This window comes from Neomonachus schauinslandi, chromosome 3 (genome assembly GCF_002201575.2).
Source record: "Neomonachus schauinslandi chromosome 3, ASM220157v2, whole genome shotgun sequence".
Taxonomy (NCBI): Eukaryota; Metazoa; Chordata; class Mammalia; order Carnivora; family Phocidae; genus Neomonachus; species Neomonachus schauinslandi.
Genome location: NC_058405.1, coordinates 71,619,171 through 71,636,267, shown reverse-complemented (window position 1 = coordinate 71,636,267; position 17,097 = coordinate 71,619,171). Strand labels below are relative to the sequence as shown.

The window sequence follows — 17,097 nt, the reverse complement described above, 5'->3', positions numbered from 1 at the left end:
CATGTTCCAAATATACAACTGAATAATAAACAGTTCACAAACTAGTGCTATTAACCTTTCCACCTGAGAAGCACGCTGGTGATATTTATTCAACTCTACCTATTTTATTTCATTATTAAAGAAATACTGGTGGCAAACCATGAAGTTGATTTCATGATCCACTCATGGGTTGTGGTGGGCAGCTTGAGACGTCTGGCTCAGGAAGCTTCTCTTCCAAGACCCTCCTGACAGCAAAGCTGAGGGTCCCCACCCACCAGGGAATGCTGTTCTCCCAGCAAGAGGGGACCAAGGACATCCACACGTGCTGACCCCCCCGTCAGCAACAGTCACGTGGTCACCCCAGAGCCAGCGCCAGCCAGCTCTGCTCTTCTGTGCCCAAACCTGGGCTCACACCAGGTCCCCAAGTGCCTGACCACAGACAGCCCAGCTCTTCTCCTCTCCGTACCACACCCCCCGCCATGAGGATCACAGACACAGCACCCCAAATGCCAACAACTGTTGACTGCATGCTCTCTCTTTTAACCTGAATAAAGTCACTGCTTTTCAAGGAAATGTTACTAAAATTCCAATATTCACATATAGCATTTTCCTTTACTTTCAAAGGGGGCCTTGCTGGTGACTGTGGTCTGAGTCATCCACACAATCTGCCCAGAGGAACTACAGAGATTCAATATTGCTAGTGGGTCTCATACCAAGTATTTGTCCAACAACTCAAAAATTTAACCATGTTTCTTCATCCTCAGCATCCAGGCTATTATGAATTCTGTCCATCAAGGCCACAGTCCAGGGGAGGAAAATGGCCTCCTCCCCTCCCCGACAGAGGCCGGCTCACTTCTGATCAGGCTCTGAAGCCCACCATGAGGGTGAGTGGGGGTGCCTGGCCTTCCTTCCTGGCCTCCCTCACTCCTCGTCTTTGAAACCTAGCTTTAACAAAACTCATGTTTGCTGAGAAAAACTGCCCTTCCCCAAAATCTAAGGCTGAGAATCCCCCACAGTAACACATGCACGAGTCAGTCACACAAGCAAACAGCATTCTGGCAAAGAAGCTTTCATTTGTTGGTCTGGAAGCAGAGGGCGACTCCTGCTCAGGTTTTGTTTTATGCCCAGGCAGATCCTCTGGGAACATAACAGCCCATGTACAACAGCTACATTCCCACTCAGAGACTTGAGCTTACATGAGCATTTGTGGTTATAAGTTTTAGTGTTGTACTGAAAAGAAAAAAAAAACATTATTATGAATTTTATTTTCGAACTTAGAAGCATAAGCTATGCTGGCAGTCATTAGGTACCATGGGCTCCGGGAAAGAAAGGGAAGGTGCTGCTCAGAGAGCTTGGCGGCAGCCCTCCGCCAGCTGGCCTGGGCAAGCAGCAGCAGGTGCACCCACGGCCCTGGGGGCCTGCGTCCCAGCGGGCTGCACACAGTCCCCTATGTCATTCTCAGTATGGGGTACACAGGAGCACACTGCGACCCGCTTACCACATCTTACTGTGTTTTGAAAATATTACAAAAAGCTTGCTGAAATATAAATGGAATGTTTAGTGGCTATTTACATTTCTACTTGTAGGAATTGGCCATTCATATCCTTTGGTTATTTTATATTCAGGTGTTTGTCTCTTTTAAGTTGATGTGTTCAACCTCGGTTGTAACCAAAATACAAATAACATCAAAGAAACAATACCTTCTCAACTACCAAACTAAGAAGACTTTATATTTTGAGTGTTCTTGTTTGTTGGTTGTTTGTTTTTAATGCCGGTGCCCAGGGTCAGCAAGTATGTGAGAAAGGGGGCCCGTAGCCATCTGGAGGATCACAGGCAACATGGACCTTAAAAATACGCAAGCCCTGGGCGCCTGGGTGGCTCAGTTGGTTAAGCGACTGCCTTCGGCTCAGGTCATGATCCTGGAGTCCCAGGATCGAGTCCCGCATCGGGCTCCCTGCTCGGCGGGGAGTCTGCTTCTCCCTCTGACCCTCCCCCCTCTCATGTGCTCTCTCTCATTCTCTCTCTCAAATAAATAAATGAAATCTTTAAAAAAAAAAATACGCAAGCCCACTGACTACACATTCTGCTTCTTAGATTATTTTAAAGAAAAAAAATCATGGCTATGCCCAAAGACATTAAATGACATTAAACTGTTTATAACAATAATAACACAACTGGAAACAATCTAAATACCCCACAAGAACAACCAAAAAAGTATGCTACGTATATAAAACTATATAATATATGCAATCATTTAGAATATTACTATGGAAAAACCATTAATACCATGAAAAATGTTTACTATATATTGTTTTATAAATAAAGAGACATACTGGACAAAAAATATACATTTAAGTTGACAAAAATATTAACAATAGTTAGAACCCTAAACTCTTATGAACAGAGATTGTCTTCTTCTCCCATCGTGTTCCTACTACCTAGCATAATGTCTGGCACAGAGGAGGGGCTCCATAAATATCTGTTGAAAGAATGAATGAATGAATAACAATTTCTCTGGATTGTCAGATTGGGCAATGTCTACTTTCTGCATTGCACTTTTCTATATTTCCCAAATTCTTCTGTATAAGTGCTATGTTTATTCTAGTAATCAGTAATCAAAAATACTGAAAGGGACTACACTCCTTTTAAGTAGTAAGAACATCCCACTGAATCTACGTCTCTTATGTTCACAGGACTGACCTCCTTGTTGGCCTGGCTCATCCCCACTAACAGTCCACTGCACCTATCATTCAAAACAGGGGCACAGACCAGAAGGAGCAGTAATACCCCCGAGGCAGCCCCTGCCTTTCCTAATAAGGGAAAGGGAACGTGTACCATAGTCAAGGGAGGAGGCCAATCTTAGGGAGGAGCTAGACTCAGTCCACTCGGGGAGCAAAGGAGAGCGTGGCCTGCGGCTTGGAGGTGAGAAGAGCAGAGGGGGAAGGGGGCAGGCTCCAGGCCTCCTGGGACATACCAATGATGTAGGAGAGGATTAAGTTCCAACCAGTGATGAAGGCCCAGAGCTCCCCGACCGTGACGTAGCTGTAGAGGTAGGCTGAGCCCGTCTTGGGGACCCGAGCGCCAAACTCGCCGTAGCAGAGGCCGGCCAGCACAGAGGCCAGCGCTGCGATCAGGAAGGAGATGACAATGGCGGGGCCCGCGTCCTCACGGGCCACAGCTCCAGCCAGGACATACACGCCAGCACCCAGCGTGCTGCCCACCCCCAGTGCCACCAGGTCGAAAGTGTTCAAGCAGCGAGACAGCCGGCTCTCCTCCCGGCTGCAGTCCACGACCTTCCTCCGCAGCATCTGATGCCCGATGTTGAGCAGAACTTTGCACCCCATTGTGCTGTTCAACTCTGCTAGAGAAAAAGAACGAAAGTGTTTATTATTGCCTTTCATCCCATTAACCCCCTCTTATCACAACACAGACAGCCACCATGTCCTTTACTGTCATTGACGGCTAAAATAGTTTAAATCTCAGAATTCCACAACTGGTTGTCAGAACATCTGCCTATGACTTCCACCCATCTCAGGCCTAACCAGCATAGACAGAACTGCCCGGGAGGCCAATACCCCCAGTGGCCCTGACTTTGAGGTCTCTGAGCTTCCACATTTATTGCAGCTCTTAAGGGAGAGCCTCCTATGGGCAGAAATTACACGGTATGAGAAATACAAATTAATGACATTGTTCTTGCCCATGATAATCATGCAATCCCAGAAAAAAACAAGATGTTATTCCAAGTATAATGTTATGGAAGGCAAACCCAACCATATTTTAATTATTAAAACCCAGAGGCCTTGAATAGCAATGGCAATGCTTTTTTAGACCTTTCTGGGATCCCCCTGAGGGCAAGAACCAAGTGGCTTCCACTTTTACGTTAACACAGAGTTAGGTCCAGAGCAGAAAAAATACTGAATTATTATAAGTCAGGGTTTTTGGTAACTGTTACTACTCCAGGAAGCCCTTTTCTTCTGGACTAAAATGTTAGCGTAATGCGCTAGAGGATCCACTTCTGAGCACGAATCACAAGAGGGCTCCTGTTCACCAACAGCTTCAGTCAGCCAACCCGCGTCACCCGGAGCAAGCCGAGCGCAGGCCCCAGGATGAGTGCACACCACGGACCGCACCCCAGGCCAGCATTCCATTCACTGTCCGCCAATACACAGGCCAATCCTGCCTGGGCAGCTCATCCCGAGGGGGCCAGGATGCCAGCGCCCATACTCAAAGACGTGGAACAGAGCTCCCCAGCTGTAAGTAGCCTGCCCACATGACTTCCTTCCACAGAGGCCTGTGTGGAAAGGGCAGAAAAGAGTGCAGCACCTAACCAACACTACCTTGACCAGGGGCCACGATCCACAATGACAAACATTTGATTATGGGATGTGACAAGAAGGGCACCTGACCTCTGTGATCTTCCTCCCCAAACCCATAACCCCCATCTAATCATGAGAAAAATATCAGACAAATTGCAGATAGGGAATATTCTACAAAACACCTGACCAGTGCTCCTCAAGATGTCAGGACCTCAGGAACAAGGAAAGTCCAAGAAACTGTCACAAGCAAGAGGAGCCTGAGGAGACATGATAACTGAATGTCATGTGCGATCCTGGATGGGATCCTGGAACAGAAAAAGGACCCCGAGGAAAACCATGGAAATCTAAATAAAGTATGGGCATTAGTCGTATGGGGACCAGGTCATTAGCGGTAACTGATCATCCACATTAATGAAGGGTGCTCGCAAAAGAGGAAGCTGGTGTGGAGTCTATGGGAACTCTCTGTACTATCCCTACAATTTTTCTGTAAGTCCAAAACTGTGCTGAACTAAAGAGTTTATTTTTTTAAAAAACAGCATGTGCAGAGAGAAGCTATCATGATTTTTGGCTACTGAGGTAGAAAAAAATATCACTGCTTTTTCATCTTGATCATCAATTGACCTAACCTTGCTACGATTAAGTCACTGGAAAACATAATAATCTAAATGGAGAATGGCAGATCTAGCAAAGTCCATACCTAATCATCCAGAACACCTGACTGCCCACCCACACCTCGTGGCCTCAGCCACCCGGTACAGTGTGGTCTGGCACCCCCCCACCCCCAGACCCTGGCCAGGACCCTCTGTGTGGTCACACAGGAACTGGAGTGGGCCTCTCTGTACTTCATGTGACCGGCCAAGAGAAGACAAAAAAAAGCTTCTCAAGACTCAGAAGTTTTCAGCTAGGAATAACAGTCATGTGTTCCAATCTCCTCATTATAAGGATGAGGAAAAATAACTGGGAGAGCCAAGGGTCAAACCAGATCACGGAGCTCGGAAGGCGCGGGGGCCCAAGTGCTCATTGAGGGCTCTGGCATTACAGGTGGGAAGGAAATGATATCACTGTGCTGTAAGGTGGGGAGGAAGTGGGGAGGAAATGAGGAAAGACGACATTATTTGTGGAGCTGGAGGGCAGCAGGAAGACCCCAGACACGAGGGTGTGATAGGAGCAGAAAAGGGCAGCCGTTGTGAATGAGGGAAGAACAAGCACAGAGACCAGAGGCTCCCCAGTCTGCTTCAGGCCACAGACTGGCCTGCTTCCGGGGCGCCCCAGGCGAGGCCATAAGTGATACCTGGGGCAAGATGAGGCTCGGAGTCACCTGCCGGGGCCCCAGGGCCTGGGGAAGGCCCCAGCACTGTTTGAGAGAGGCAAGGGTGTAATTCCTCCTGGAACCGCCTTTTCTTTTCTTCCTTACGGGATGTAACTGGATTTATTCAAGTCAGATTGTAAATCCTAACAAAGGTTTCAGGAAACAATGGCTTGGATAATGAGTTAAAGATGTAACATTTTAACGCAAACCCTTGGCAGAAAAGGCTATGCTAGGGGATGTGCAGAATCCCTGTAAAATCACTCCTCGACATCATTTTTGGCAGAGAGGGGAGTATTTTAAGTAGACAGGAATCTTATAGGGAAGCAGAGTGGGAAAGCTCCTTGTGACTCGCACTGTTTTCAACCTGACTGGTAAATGCCGCTGACATTTAGAGAGTGCCTACCTGCTCCCACCCCCTCCTGTGTGTAGTCTGGTTAAAGTAAGTGCATTCACTCTCCCAAACAGTAAAAGCCAGGGCAAGGCAAAGACAGTGCAATTAAAGAGCATCTTCTTTCCTCGGCTCCACAGAGTACAGCAACCCAAGGGCCCAGGAGGCTAGGTAGGATGAGCCATCTGCCTTCCTCTAAAAGACAAGACACAGTCTGTCCCGGGCTCTGTGAAGGGCCGGTCCATAATTTACACTCCTTTCTCAAAAGTTCGCTCTTGTCTGGAGCAGAAGCAAAAGGTACTGGAGCCCAGACATGTGCCAGAAACACATTTCTGAGCCTCCTTAGAACAGAAGGCGAATGGCAGCCCAGTGATCCACAGCAGGCCGAAATGACCCCCCAGGACGTGCAGGGCTGCGGTGGGCGGGCTGCAAAGGCCTGTGTACCGTCAGCACCGGGTGGGCACACGCCCACCAGCCAAAAACCCGCTCCAAGAACTCACTCCCTAACACCGGAGGCTCAGCACCCTCTTCGAGGTAAGGTTACTGGATTCTATAACTGTAGATACAGATACTGGTTTTCAAACAATGTGGAAAGGGAAGTCTTTGTTGAGTACAAAACATGCCTAGACAGGAGCAGTTCATTTCTCTTAAATAGGCACATGGTGGCTCTCTGCTCTGGGGATAGTTCTGCGCCCCTTCATCGCCCCCGGCAGCCGGGGGGAAACGCTCTGTGAACCACTGCGGGGGAGCACAGAACGGACCGTGACAGGGGACCAACTTCCTACTATTTTTACCTTGGTCACTTTTCTTTCCTTTTTTCTTTTTCAGTTTTTATTATTGTTTATTATCAAAGTGCAGTTGGCATACAACGTGATGGTAGTGCCTTGGTTACTGCTTGCTATCTGGGGGAAGGGCAGGCTCAGTTCCTTTGGAAGACGCTGGAACAATGATTCAGCCAAATGTTGCTGGAGGCCTGGAGCGGACAGCCCAGGGAAGGCACATGTCTCCAGTGAGCTGTTTCTACTTTCCAGCAGGGTAGCTGAAAATGAGATACTCACCTCGTCCTGGGTTTAAGTTTAAGAAATAGTCAATATTCTTTCCGTCTCCTTAGAAGTGGCGTAAAACTGTATTCTCCAAGTGGCATCAACTGTCAGGATTTTGAATCCATTATGCCACCACTTGTATTCATGCTGAAACCCCAAAGTTGGTCCTTCAACCAACCGTGAGACGAAAGAATACTCATCTGTGTAAAACTAATCTAACTGTTAGAATTCCCGCAATGGCAGGTTGTTACGGACTTCTTGCTGTTGGGGTTTATGCAGAAAGTTGCCACAATCGTTTTGAAAGCATTACCCGAAAATTAGGTTATCCTTTCTTGTGGGGAGGAATCTGTACAATGATCAACACCTACACTAAATTCCACCAAAGCTCACTGATCTCACATCTATTTTGATGCCCTGTGCTCGACACAGCCAGGGTTTATGGAAATGCATAAACCCACAGTCCCACCCCAGACAGCAGAGTGTCGGGGTGGGAAGAGGTAAGCACACACGACAGCTCCAAGAGCTGGGCCCACCAGGTGATGGAGCTCCAAAGGAGAAGGTCTAACTGGCCATCTCAAAGGCCACTTCAGGCTCCCCCCACCCCGCCCCCCTCCCCCGGCTATCTGAAAGTAGAGCGTTGCTATGGAATCCTTCACGAATGAAATGGTGTAAAGCAAAGAAACAACCATTAATTTATATGGAAAATTTGTTGAGCATTCCCAGACCCAAAAAAAATCACCTCTATGAGGCTTTTCTGACACCTTAGGACAAATCTTGCTAAAGGATGGACCAAGTAAATGGAGATAAAGATGCCCACACAGTTCAAAGCCCTGGTGGCTTGACGCTGAGATGCTGAGTGCATTCCCCGGGGAAGGAGCATGGCTCTGGGCACTCCGGATTTGAGCAGCCTCTAGAATAGCTCGCTGTAAAACAAATGCTGAACGCCATTTTAGCTTTTGCCTTTTTTTTGTAAAAGCAAAAATCTTCCAATTTCTTTCAGTTAATAAAAAACAGGTGGGTCTTTGTAATAGCAAAGTGGCATAATGCAAACCTTTAAAGAGTGTGGGACACCTGTACTTTCATGGGGAAAAGAGGCGTGAATGCATCAAGCAAGGACAGAGGCATAAAGTCCATAAGCCCACCTATGCATTTCCTTGCTTCCACTGGAAACCTCAGTTATAAAGATGCTTTATGCTTTTCTATCACAAGCCACAGGTAATGTGCTTCTCACTGGCAGGCACAGGCACAAGATCCAGTGTGATCACCGACCCTCACAGTGTCCACCCGACCTCTAGACCTCAGTGACTTTAACACTCTGGCCATATCAGAAAAAGCCCCAGGAGCCCTGCCGCCCAAGACCTGCCTCCTTCTACTGATTCCACAGAGCTAAATGCAGAAGGCTGCCAGAAGCCTCTGAGGTCCCATCAATAGCAATGTGTACAGCCCGACACATGGCCATAAGCTCTAAGTCTGCACAGCAGAGCAGAGTTGGTGGACAGAGGGGAGCAGAAGGAGGCAGGAAAGTAGAGGTTCTGCCTCGCAGTCTTGACTTCCAAGCCACAGAGGGACAGGCCCAGGAGGAGGCCATGGGGACCCACCTCAGATGCATGCCCACCAGGGCAGGACAGCTTCCAGCCACAGGTCGGGAAGTCAGCCAGGGAACAACAAACTACTCCGAGAGCTTCCAAAGCAGAAATGGCAAAGAGCAAGGCAAACAGGGATGGAGATACTGACCATGAGCACAGCAAGGGCCTCTCAGCCAGGCAAGAAGCACTAAGGCGCAGGGAGCCAGGCTCCATGGTGGCTGTGAGTGGTACCACCACCCCTCAAACTCACACCTCACAGAGGCCCAAGCAAATCACCCAGGGGGCTGAGAGCGGACAATGCCATACTAATCAAAGAACTAGAACAAGATCTGTCATGTGCAAATCTGTTGCCGAAATGGTATGCAGGCAGAAAAGTGTTTTCAACAGCTTTAATGTCCTGGGAAAATATCAAGTAAAAAAGCACATTTTCTTATCCCAGTGAGCATGTAGGCGAGGGGGAGGGGTATGTAAAGTACCAACACACTGAGATTATCTTTCAGATTACGGGCTGTTTTCTTCTTTTCTATATTTGTCATAATATCTGTAATGAGATGCGTTAACTTTTTAAAGTAGAAAACAAACAGTAATAATTAATAACAACTAACATTTTGGGACATCAGCCAAATGAAAGATCCCTTAGATAAAATATTTCATTTAATCTTCACACCACCTTATCTATCCGGCAATACCCTGCATTCCAGAAATAAGGAAACCCAACATTACTAGAACTCTGTCATTCTCAACCCTGGGTGTGCAAGAGAATCACGTGCGAAGACTTTTTAAATGAATGATGCCCAGCCCACTACAAACAAAGTCACTTCGGTGACTTTCTCCCAGGTAACTTGCCCAAGAGCACGTAGCCAGCGAGAGACGGAGTCGGGGCTCGAACCCAAGTCTTCCTGCCCCAAAGCCTTGCACCGTCCTCTGAAGCGGGATCTGCAGGTTTGGAGAACAGGCACCGAGGGTGTGGAGAGCTTGTACAGGAAAGAAGCAGGGACAGGGGGCAGGGTTGACTGGCGGAGGGAAGGGTCTCTGTGTGTCCCACCAGGAGAGCAGCATCCGAACCCTCCTCTGTCCCCCAGCACACAGGGGGCACTGGGCAGTAGTCACAGGACCATATCCTACATAGCACCCACAGCGGACACTTGGTGTTAACCGGCTGACTTCAATTTAGGAAGCTGACAGGAAACTGACCTTCATCTTAGGTAATCACCACCATTACCATCAACAACTTATGAGGGTCTCTCTCTATCAAAGGAGATTTTGTTAACTGAATAGTTAATGGTCTGAGTTACTAAAGAGTACGTTTCTGTTTCTCTAAATGAACAGAAATGTAAAAAGTCATCAGTTGGGTTAAAATCCAACCTAAGCAACATACTCTTATCTACAAAGCCTTGAAACAGTTCCCATTTTCCTCCCAGATACCTTCTGTCACGGGGTGTGCTCTGTCCCCACCTCCCGTCTCGCCCTGAGGGACAGCTTCCCCACTCCACAGTGGGACAGCTTGAGTACCTGCGCCCCTCAGCCTGGGGTTTTGTAAGGTCCAGGTTCATTATCTTTAAGTCAGTGTTTGGGTTATCAGTTTCCACGTCTAAGATGAGACAGTACTGCTGTCCCATCATTGCAGGGTACATGTGAGGGTCAAATGAGATAATGCCTTAAAGGAACACACTGAGAAGCCAAATGCGTTACTCTTCCAATGCAAAGAGCTGCTATTATTGCCACACCAGTAGGCACTAATTTCTTTTTCAAAATCTCCATTTGCAATCTGTTTGTCAGTTGTCTCTGCTTGCCGGTAGCCGAAGGCAGGCAATCCCCATCAGCAAAGGGTTCCCGTCGCTAGGGCTATCTTTAACCGAAGGCTTTGCCACAGATCCTGCTGTCTACTTAGCTATACTCAGATCGTTTCAATATTGTTTATTCAAATTGAAGAATGATATAAGGAAGAAGAAGCCAGGGAAGAAATACTAAGCACGTTTTCACAAAAACCAGATACCCAGCTACAATCTAGAAATGCTCCTCCTTAAGCCAGCAGGATGTGGTTAGACAGTAGTTATGTCTCTGGATGGCGTTTCCATCACTAGGGTAGGCTGTGCTTTATCAGGACAGATGCCCTGGCCCTGTGTATAGAAATGCATTACAACAAAAACATGCATTCTATCAGGAGCTCAGAGCTCCTCTGACACATGCCTTTAATCATACTTACTTTTGCAGTATGTAACGAAAATGTTCTATATCTGGAATCTGAAGCCAAGTGATCTACAAACTCTGTGGGCAGGTCCAGGGGAGCCCTGCCATTGCCTCTCCAGTACAATGTTGATTAACCAGAACCAAAAAGGAGCCTGGTCCTAAGGAGTGGGAGATTTCATAAAGTCAGCATCATATGAACTGTTAAGCACTTCATTTGGGCCTTAAAAACTGTTACACATTTGGCTCTCAAATAGAAAAGAAATGCCTTAAATAAAGTTCCCCTAAGATTAGAATTCAGACTTACTACCACAACATTGCTCCTTTAATTCTCTAGGCTTCTAAAGTATCCTGAAAGACAGAGTTTTCTGTGGCTCCTTCCAGAACCGTCCTCTTTCAAAAAGCACAAGGAGAACTGACATCTGGACCTAGAGCAAAGCAGAGGATTCCACACAAAACTGATCTAACTTTCACTGCACACTCACAGATCAATTATTTTTTCATTTACTAATGCATTCACTCAACAAACCCAGGCAGTTCATGGATTTAGACCCCAAGCCCCAGTAGATTTCCACGCTTCCCCATCTTCCCATGGTCACAATCAACTGTGTGAAAAAACCTGGAATTTCTAGAAAATGTACTGGTTCCAAGGTAGACAAAGAAACTATGAAAAATCAGGTCCAACTCCCTGAACTGAGCTGGAGAACAGACTAGACTCACAGAGGGCTGGGGTCCGCTGGAAACAACCAACATTCTACACCAGCTTCTCGACAGAAACACACTCAAGTTCATTTCATCCCCATCAGAGACCAACAACAGCAACTGTTACTCCCCTCAGGAGAATAAGAGTAGAGTTTAGACAGCAGGTTATACACACACACACACACACACACACACACACACACACACACACAGATAGATATAGTATGTCCTGGTGGAGCTAGGATTTGAACCTAGTCATCGGATTCCAGAAACCCTACTCTATGCCAGGTGCCAAACGGACTCAACTTCAACCAAATTTATTCTCCCTGCTGCCGACAATTCTTAATGTGTCACCTGGTCCTACAAATAAAAGATTCACAAGGTTAAATGACAATTCCTCTGTAAAAATTAAGTCAATTCGTTATTCACACAGTGAAGTAAATTAACATAATCCACCCCCTTCCCTCCAGCCTCTGGCCAAGACCCACGGGCTTTGAGGTAATAGGAGCTTTTTTTGGGACTGAGGAAAGGTGAATAGTTTGGGTTGCAGGGCCCAACCAAGACTTGAGGGAGAGTTCTGGAAAGCATACAGACAGCAAGGCTTAGAAAAGTATGTGGAAGAAAGACCAGGCCAAAGCAGATGGATTAGACATTATGTTGGAGATACTGCATCCCTGATAAAAGCAGGGAGAAAGTGTCAAAAAAACAAACAAACATGAAAGAGCATCCCTGGGAAATAATAACAACATACTGAATATGAGCTTAGATAAAAAATGGTCTGGAAGGGAAATTGAAGTAGTTGTCTCTAAACAGGTGATTATGGACATTTTTTATTTTCTGCATTTTGACAATTTTTTCTATGAGTGTGGACTGCTTCTGAGTTAAAGGGAAGGAAATATTCTACTAAAACCAACAAACAAGTGGAAAAAAAGCAAGGCATAAAGGTCCAAAGACAAGTTAAATCCATGTCAAGAGTCTATCTGGGAGATGTGGATAACTGAGTACATGGGATTTCATTATGCTTTCTCCCTACATTTGTGCACATTTGGAAATTTCCAAAAGTGAATGTGAAAAGAAAGGAATTCACTCAGGGCTGACCCAGAAAACAAAGAAGAAATTCTTCCACAACCTGTAGCAACCCCTACCTCCGGGACCAGAATAGCACCTCCAGTGCTATAAGCCATGGGCACATATTAAATAGTCTTTTATGCAGGATTAGGTTGAACCATATGAAATTGTCAATACTCAGCTATTTTTTTTTTCACATTAACATTCTTAGTTTATTGATCCTCTCATGAAAAATCTGCACAATCACCACAGATAAAGCCACTGCAGCATCTTTAGTCCTGGTGTCCAATCTCCCACTCACTTTTTGCCAGCACCAACATTGGCTTTTGCAGTCCCCCTGACTTTCTTCATTCTGTTCTTGCGTTCCTTTCACTGTTTTCTTGATGTCTTTTTCTTCTCATACAGGCCATGTCTTGCAAGTCTGTGTTTGGATTCAGAACCCATTTTGGTGGTGGCACGACAACCGGCTTTGGCATGATTTATGATTCCTTGGATTATGCAAAGGAGAATGAACCCAAACACAGATATGACATCTGGTGTGGTCTTGTACATTTTGGCTAGTTTTTCCTGAATTTCTGTCTTAGGTACTGTTGCCTTTCTGGGGTGAAGAACATCAATGACCATCTGTTTCCGCTGAAGTAGTCGGTTATCATGAACTTCCTGGTCCGGATAGTTACTGTGTCGTTCATGATGGCGGCCAAGCTTCAAGCGGCCGGGATTTGTCATAGGCAGACCTGGTCGTACCTCTTACCACCAAGCTTCAAGCAGTAAAGGATTTGTCATAGGCAGACCTGGTCGTACCTCTTACCACCAGCCTTGTTCCTACACATTCTCTAAGCCTAAGTCTGTATCACATTTGGGGAATTAGACTGAAACCAGAAAAGGCAACGAGGGTTCCAAATAAGAGATTTGGTTGGGGGGGGGAAGTGATTCGGAGGTTCTTCAGAAGCTGGTAGCAGCTGAGAGACACCTGTAGGCGTGCATGTTTTGGGGCATGTTTTGCTTACCCATGAGGGACACGAGTTTGTCTTGGGGTTCACCTGTCACAGCTGAGGTGACCTGGGAGGGAAGGCACAGGCCCGCTGAACCGCCCAGGACGCATGTCAGACTATCCGGGGGAAGCGGGGTGAGCGCAGTGAAGCAGGAGGGCGGGACATTTACAAGAGCCTTGAATGGCCAGCCGAGGGTTTTACACTCGGACGTGTAATTTTTCAGCGAAGGAAGGCCATCACAAAAACATTATCTTGGGAGGACCGATCTGGTCTTGTTGTCAAGGACAGATTGGAGGACAGCACTGGGACAGCTGACTGCTCGTGGCTCAGCCTTCTTTCTTTGAGGAGCAAATCAATTACGTTTGCCTTTGAGCATGGTATTTTAATCTGACTAATAAAGCACTTTTGCGCAAGCAAAGGCTCTAATCTTTCACATTTACCTGCCATTTGCTCCCAGTCTCAGCTTCCTCCTCAAAGAGTCCGGAGATACACAGACTCCACACACCCACAGTTACCATGGGAATTATCTATGTGGTATATATCATGCACAAATAATCCCTCAGCAGGAAATGCTGCATTTTATGGTCGGTTTCCTGTAAACGATACTTTACCGGTAGCCAAAATCTCAAGCCCTCATCCCAAAGAGAAAAGCATGTAAACACTGAAAGAAACGTTGCAGCCTCCTCGTGGGGTCGGCCACCTTACCTGTTGAAGTCCATACCTGTTGCACTCATCTACCTTATGTAATATACTTGGAGGAAACCCCCTGGTATGTGTGGCCAGAACAGTCTATTACAGCAGAGCACGTGCTTCTCTCGGTCGGAAAGGACTCTCTGGCCGTGCACCGCACAATGCTGAAGCGAAGCACCAAAGGCCGGCGGAGGACTGCCAGAGGGTCAGGCTGACGTCAGGGGGACGAAGCAGCCCAGGAAGTTGGACAAGTGTCGCTCCTTGAACTGGACAAGACAGTAGCAGTCGGTGCGCGGGGGCTCTTTTATCGTGCGGGACGGACCACCGATGCGTCCTCTGTCACAGGCAGTGCCACCCGCTGTGTTTTATGGAAGACTCCAGTGCAATCCTGTAACCAGCCTGTCCCCTATGGAATGCTACCCGAATGTGACCCCAGACAGTCAATTATCCAGCCTGCCATTCACTGCAATTCTCCCTTCTTTGGTGACTGCTTTATGACAGTTAGGCTCCACATCTTCAGAGAATGAGGAGACACAGCACAGACTTCTGTTGTTTTGGGTTTTTTTGTTTTGTTTTAAAGATTTTTATTTGTTCATTTGACAGAGAGAGACACAGCGAGAGAGGGAACACAAGCAGGGCGAGTGGGAGAGGGAGAAGCAGGCTTCCCGCTGAGCAGGGAGCCCGATGCGGGGTTCGATCCCAGTACCCTGAGATCATGACCCGAGCTGAAGGCAGACGCTTAACGACTGAGCCACCCAGGCGCCCCCAGACTTCTGTTGTTTTTAAGGAATTTTTAAAGGGTAACCATAGACATCACAACTTAGGCCCCAAATAACGCTCTCTACAATACCCACTGCCACAGAAAAAACTACTGGGAGGGCATCTTAACCTTCTAAAAGTTCACAGGCAAGTCAGTCACTTGAGACTCAGGACCACATTTCCCTCTACAAACAATGTGAAGAAACTGCAGCCGGGTTCTAAAGCAGCTCACAAACAGCAACTTAAGCTGACATTCCTGCTGGAGAAGTGAGCACTCTGGGGGCATCCACCACCCAGCAGGGTCAGGAAGGCACGGAGGATATCCAAGTTGGTTAGAAGAATGAATGGACCCTATAGAGTTGTGATCCTTTAAAAGATTTAAAATCATGGATCATTTTGGAAAAAACAAAGGAGCAAAACAATTTTCCACACAAATGGATAGCCGATGGCAATCACTTTTCAAGGAGTAAGGAAAGGCGATCGGTTGTGGGCAGTCTCTAAGGTGGCCCCATGATCTACTCCTGGTGTTTCCTTGAGTGTGTGTGGGAACTGGGACTTGCATCCAGTCAACGGAACATGGCAAACGTGCTGATGTCAGTCCGCGATTATGTGACATTACATCCGGCTCCATCTTGCTAGCAGCTTCTCCTTGCCAGCTTAATGAACCAAACAGCCACGTCTGGAAAACCCACATGGCAATGGATGTGGCCTCTAGGTCAGCCAGCAAGAGGCCGGGGTCCCAGGGTCCTACAACCATGAAGAAATGGATTTGCCCAACAACCTGGGAGAGCTTAGAATCAGTTTCCACCCCAGCCATGCCTCCAGATGAAAACCAAACCCTAGCCAACACCTTGATACAGCCTCGTGAGCCAAGCTGTGCTCTGACTTCTGACCACAGGAACAATGAAACAATAGATGTGTGTTGTTTTAGGCCTCTGGGTTTGTGGTGATTTGTTATGCAGTGACAGAGCACTCCTCCATGGTCCAAACAGTCATGAGATAGTGAGTGAGTTTGCCTTCATTTCTCTCTTTAAACCTTCAAGGAGCTAAAAACCAGAGGCCAACATTTCTTTAACTTCCTCTGTTTTTTTTTTTTTTTTTTTTTTAAAGATTTTATTTATTCATTTATTTGAGAGAGTGAGAGAGAGAGAGAGAACACATGAGAGGGGGGAAGGTCAGAGGGAGAAGCAGACTCCCTGCCGAGCAGGGAGCCCGATGCGGGACTCGATCCCGGGACTCCAGGATCATGACCTGAGCCGAAGGCAGTCGCTTAACCAACTGAGCCACCCAGGCGCCCTAACTTCCTCTGTTTTAATGGTAGAGTTAACCTTTTCCTGACCTGAAACTATTTTTTCTTGGTGAAGTCTGAATGATCTGAAAGCAATTTCCTCCTCTAGAAGAATGGCATGCATTAAATGACTATTACTTCATTTTCCACAGACTCGCATGTCTGCCGTGTGCCACTCTCCTGGGAGTTACAGGAGCTACAAAGATAAAGCATGCACTGCCCCGGTGCTGAATGCACACAGCCTGGGAAGGAAAACGAAAGCAACCATCTATCCAGTCAGCAAATATTTGCCTGAAGCCTACTCTACGCCTCCCGCCCTTCCAGGTGCTGATCAAACTGCAGGGAAGGGAACCAAGCTGCCTGGCCTCTGGGCAGGAAGACAGAATGATAAGCCAAAGAGCACAAACAAGTGTGCCAGAGACCGAAAAGCCTCCAGGGGGCACACCACCTCAGTCACCAGCTGGCACCTTGTCAGAATCCCTTCACTCAAGAAGGGGCAACCTCGTGGTGGTTTCCAGTAGGTTGTGAATTCCCCTGATTTAGGTGCAGTTCATGACACGTGTCCGAGGGCCTAAGAACCACGGATGGCTTCCTCACGCATTCGGTCACAGCATCCTGATCCGAGAAACGGATCTGATGTAGACTTTTCACTCCGAGGTGAACAGTCAGCCCCGCCGCCACCCGCCCCCCCGCAATACCCGCACACCAAGCTCTGGTATTAGGTAACAGGAAGAGGTTCTAAAATAGTCTGGTAAGACAGCAGAGACACATCTGACTATTGCAGGAAGAG

The 17,097-nt window shown here is 47.2% G+C and overlaps 1 protein-coding gene across 1 annotated transcript in view; it reads right to left on the bottom strand.

The window, feature by feature from the left end:
* The window catches only part of SLC7A1 (solute carrier family 7 member 1), a 48,773-nt gene that overhangs the window by 30,164 nt on the left and 1,512 nt on the right, over positions 1-17,097 (bottom strand). Inside the window, exon 2 of the mRNA XM_021678265.1 lies at positions 2,954-3,337. Within this exon, the coding sequence (XP_021533940.1) occupies positions 2,954-3,323 (370 nt within the window). The 5' untranslated portion in view covers positions 3,324-3,337. The remainder of the gene's footprint in view (positions 1-2,953; positions 3,338-17,097) is intronic.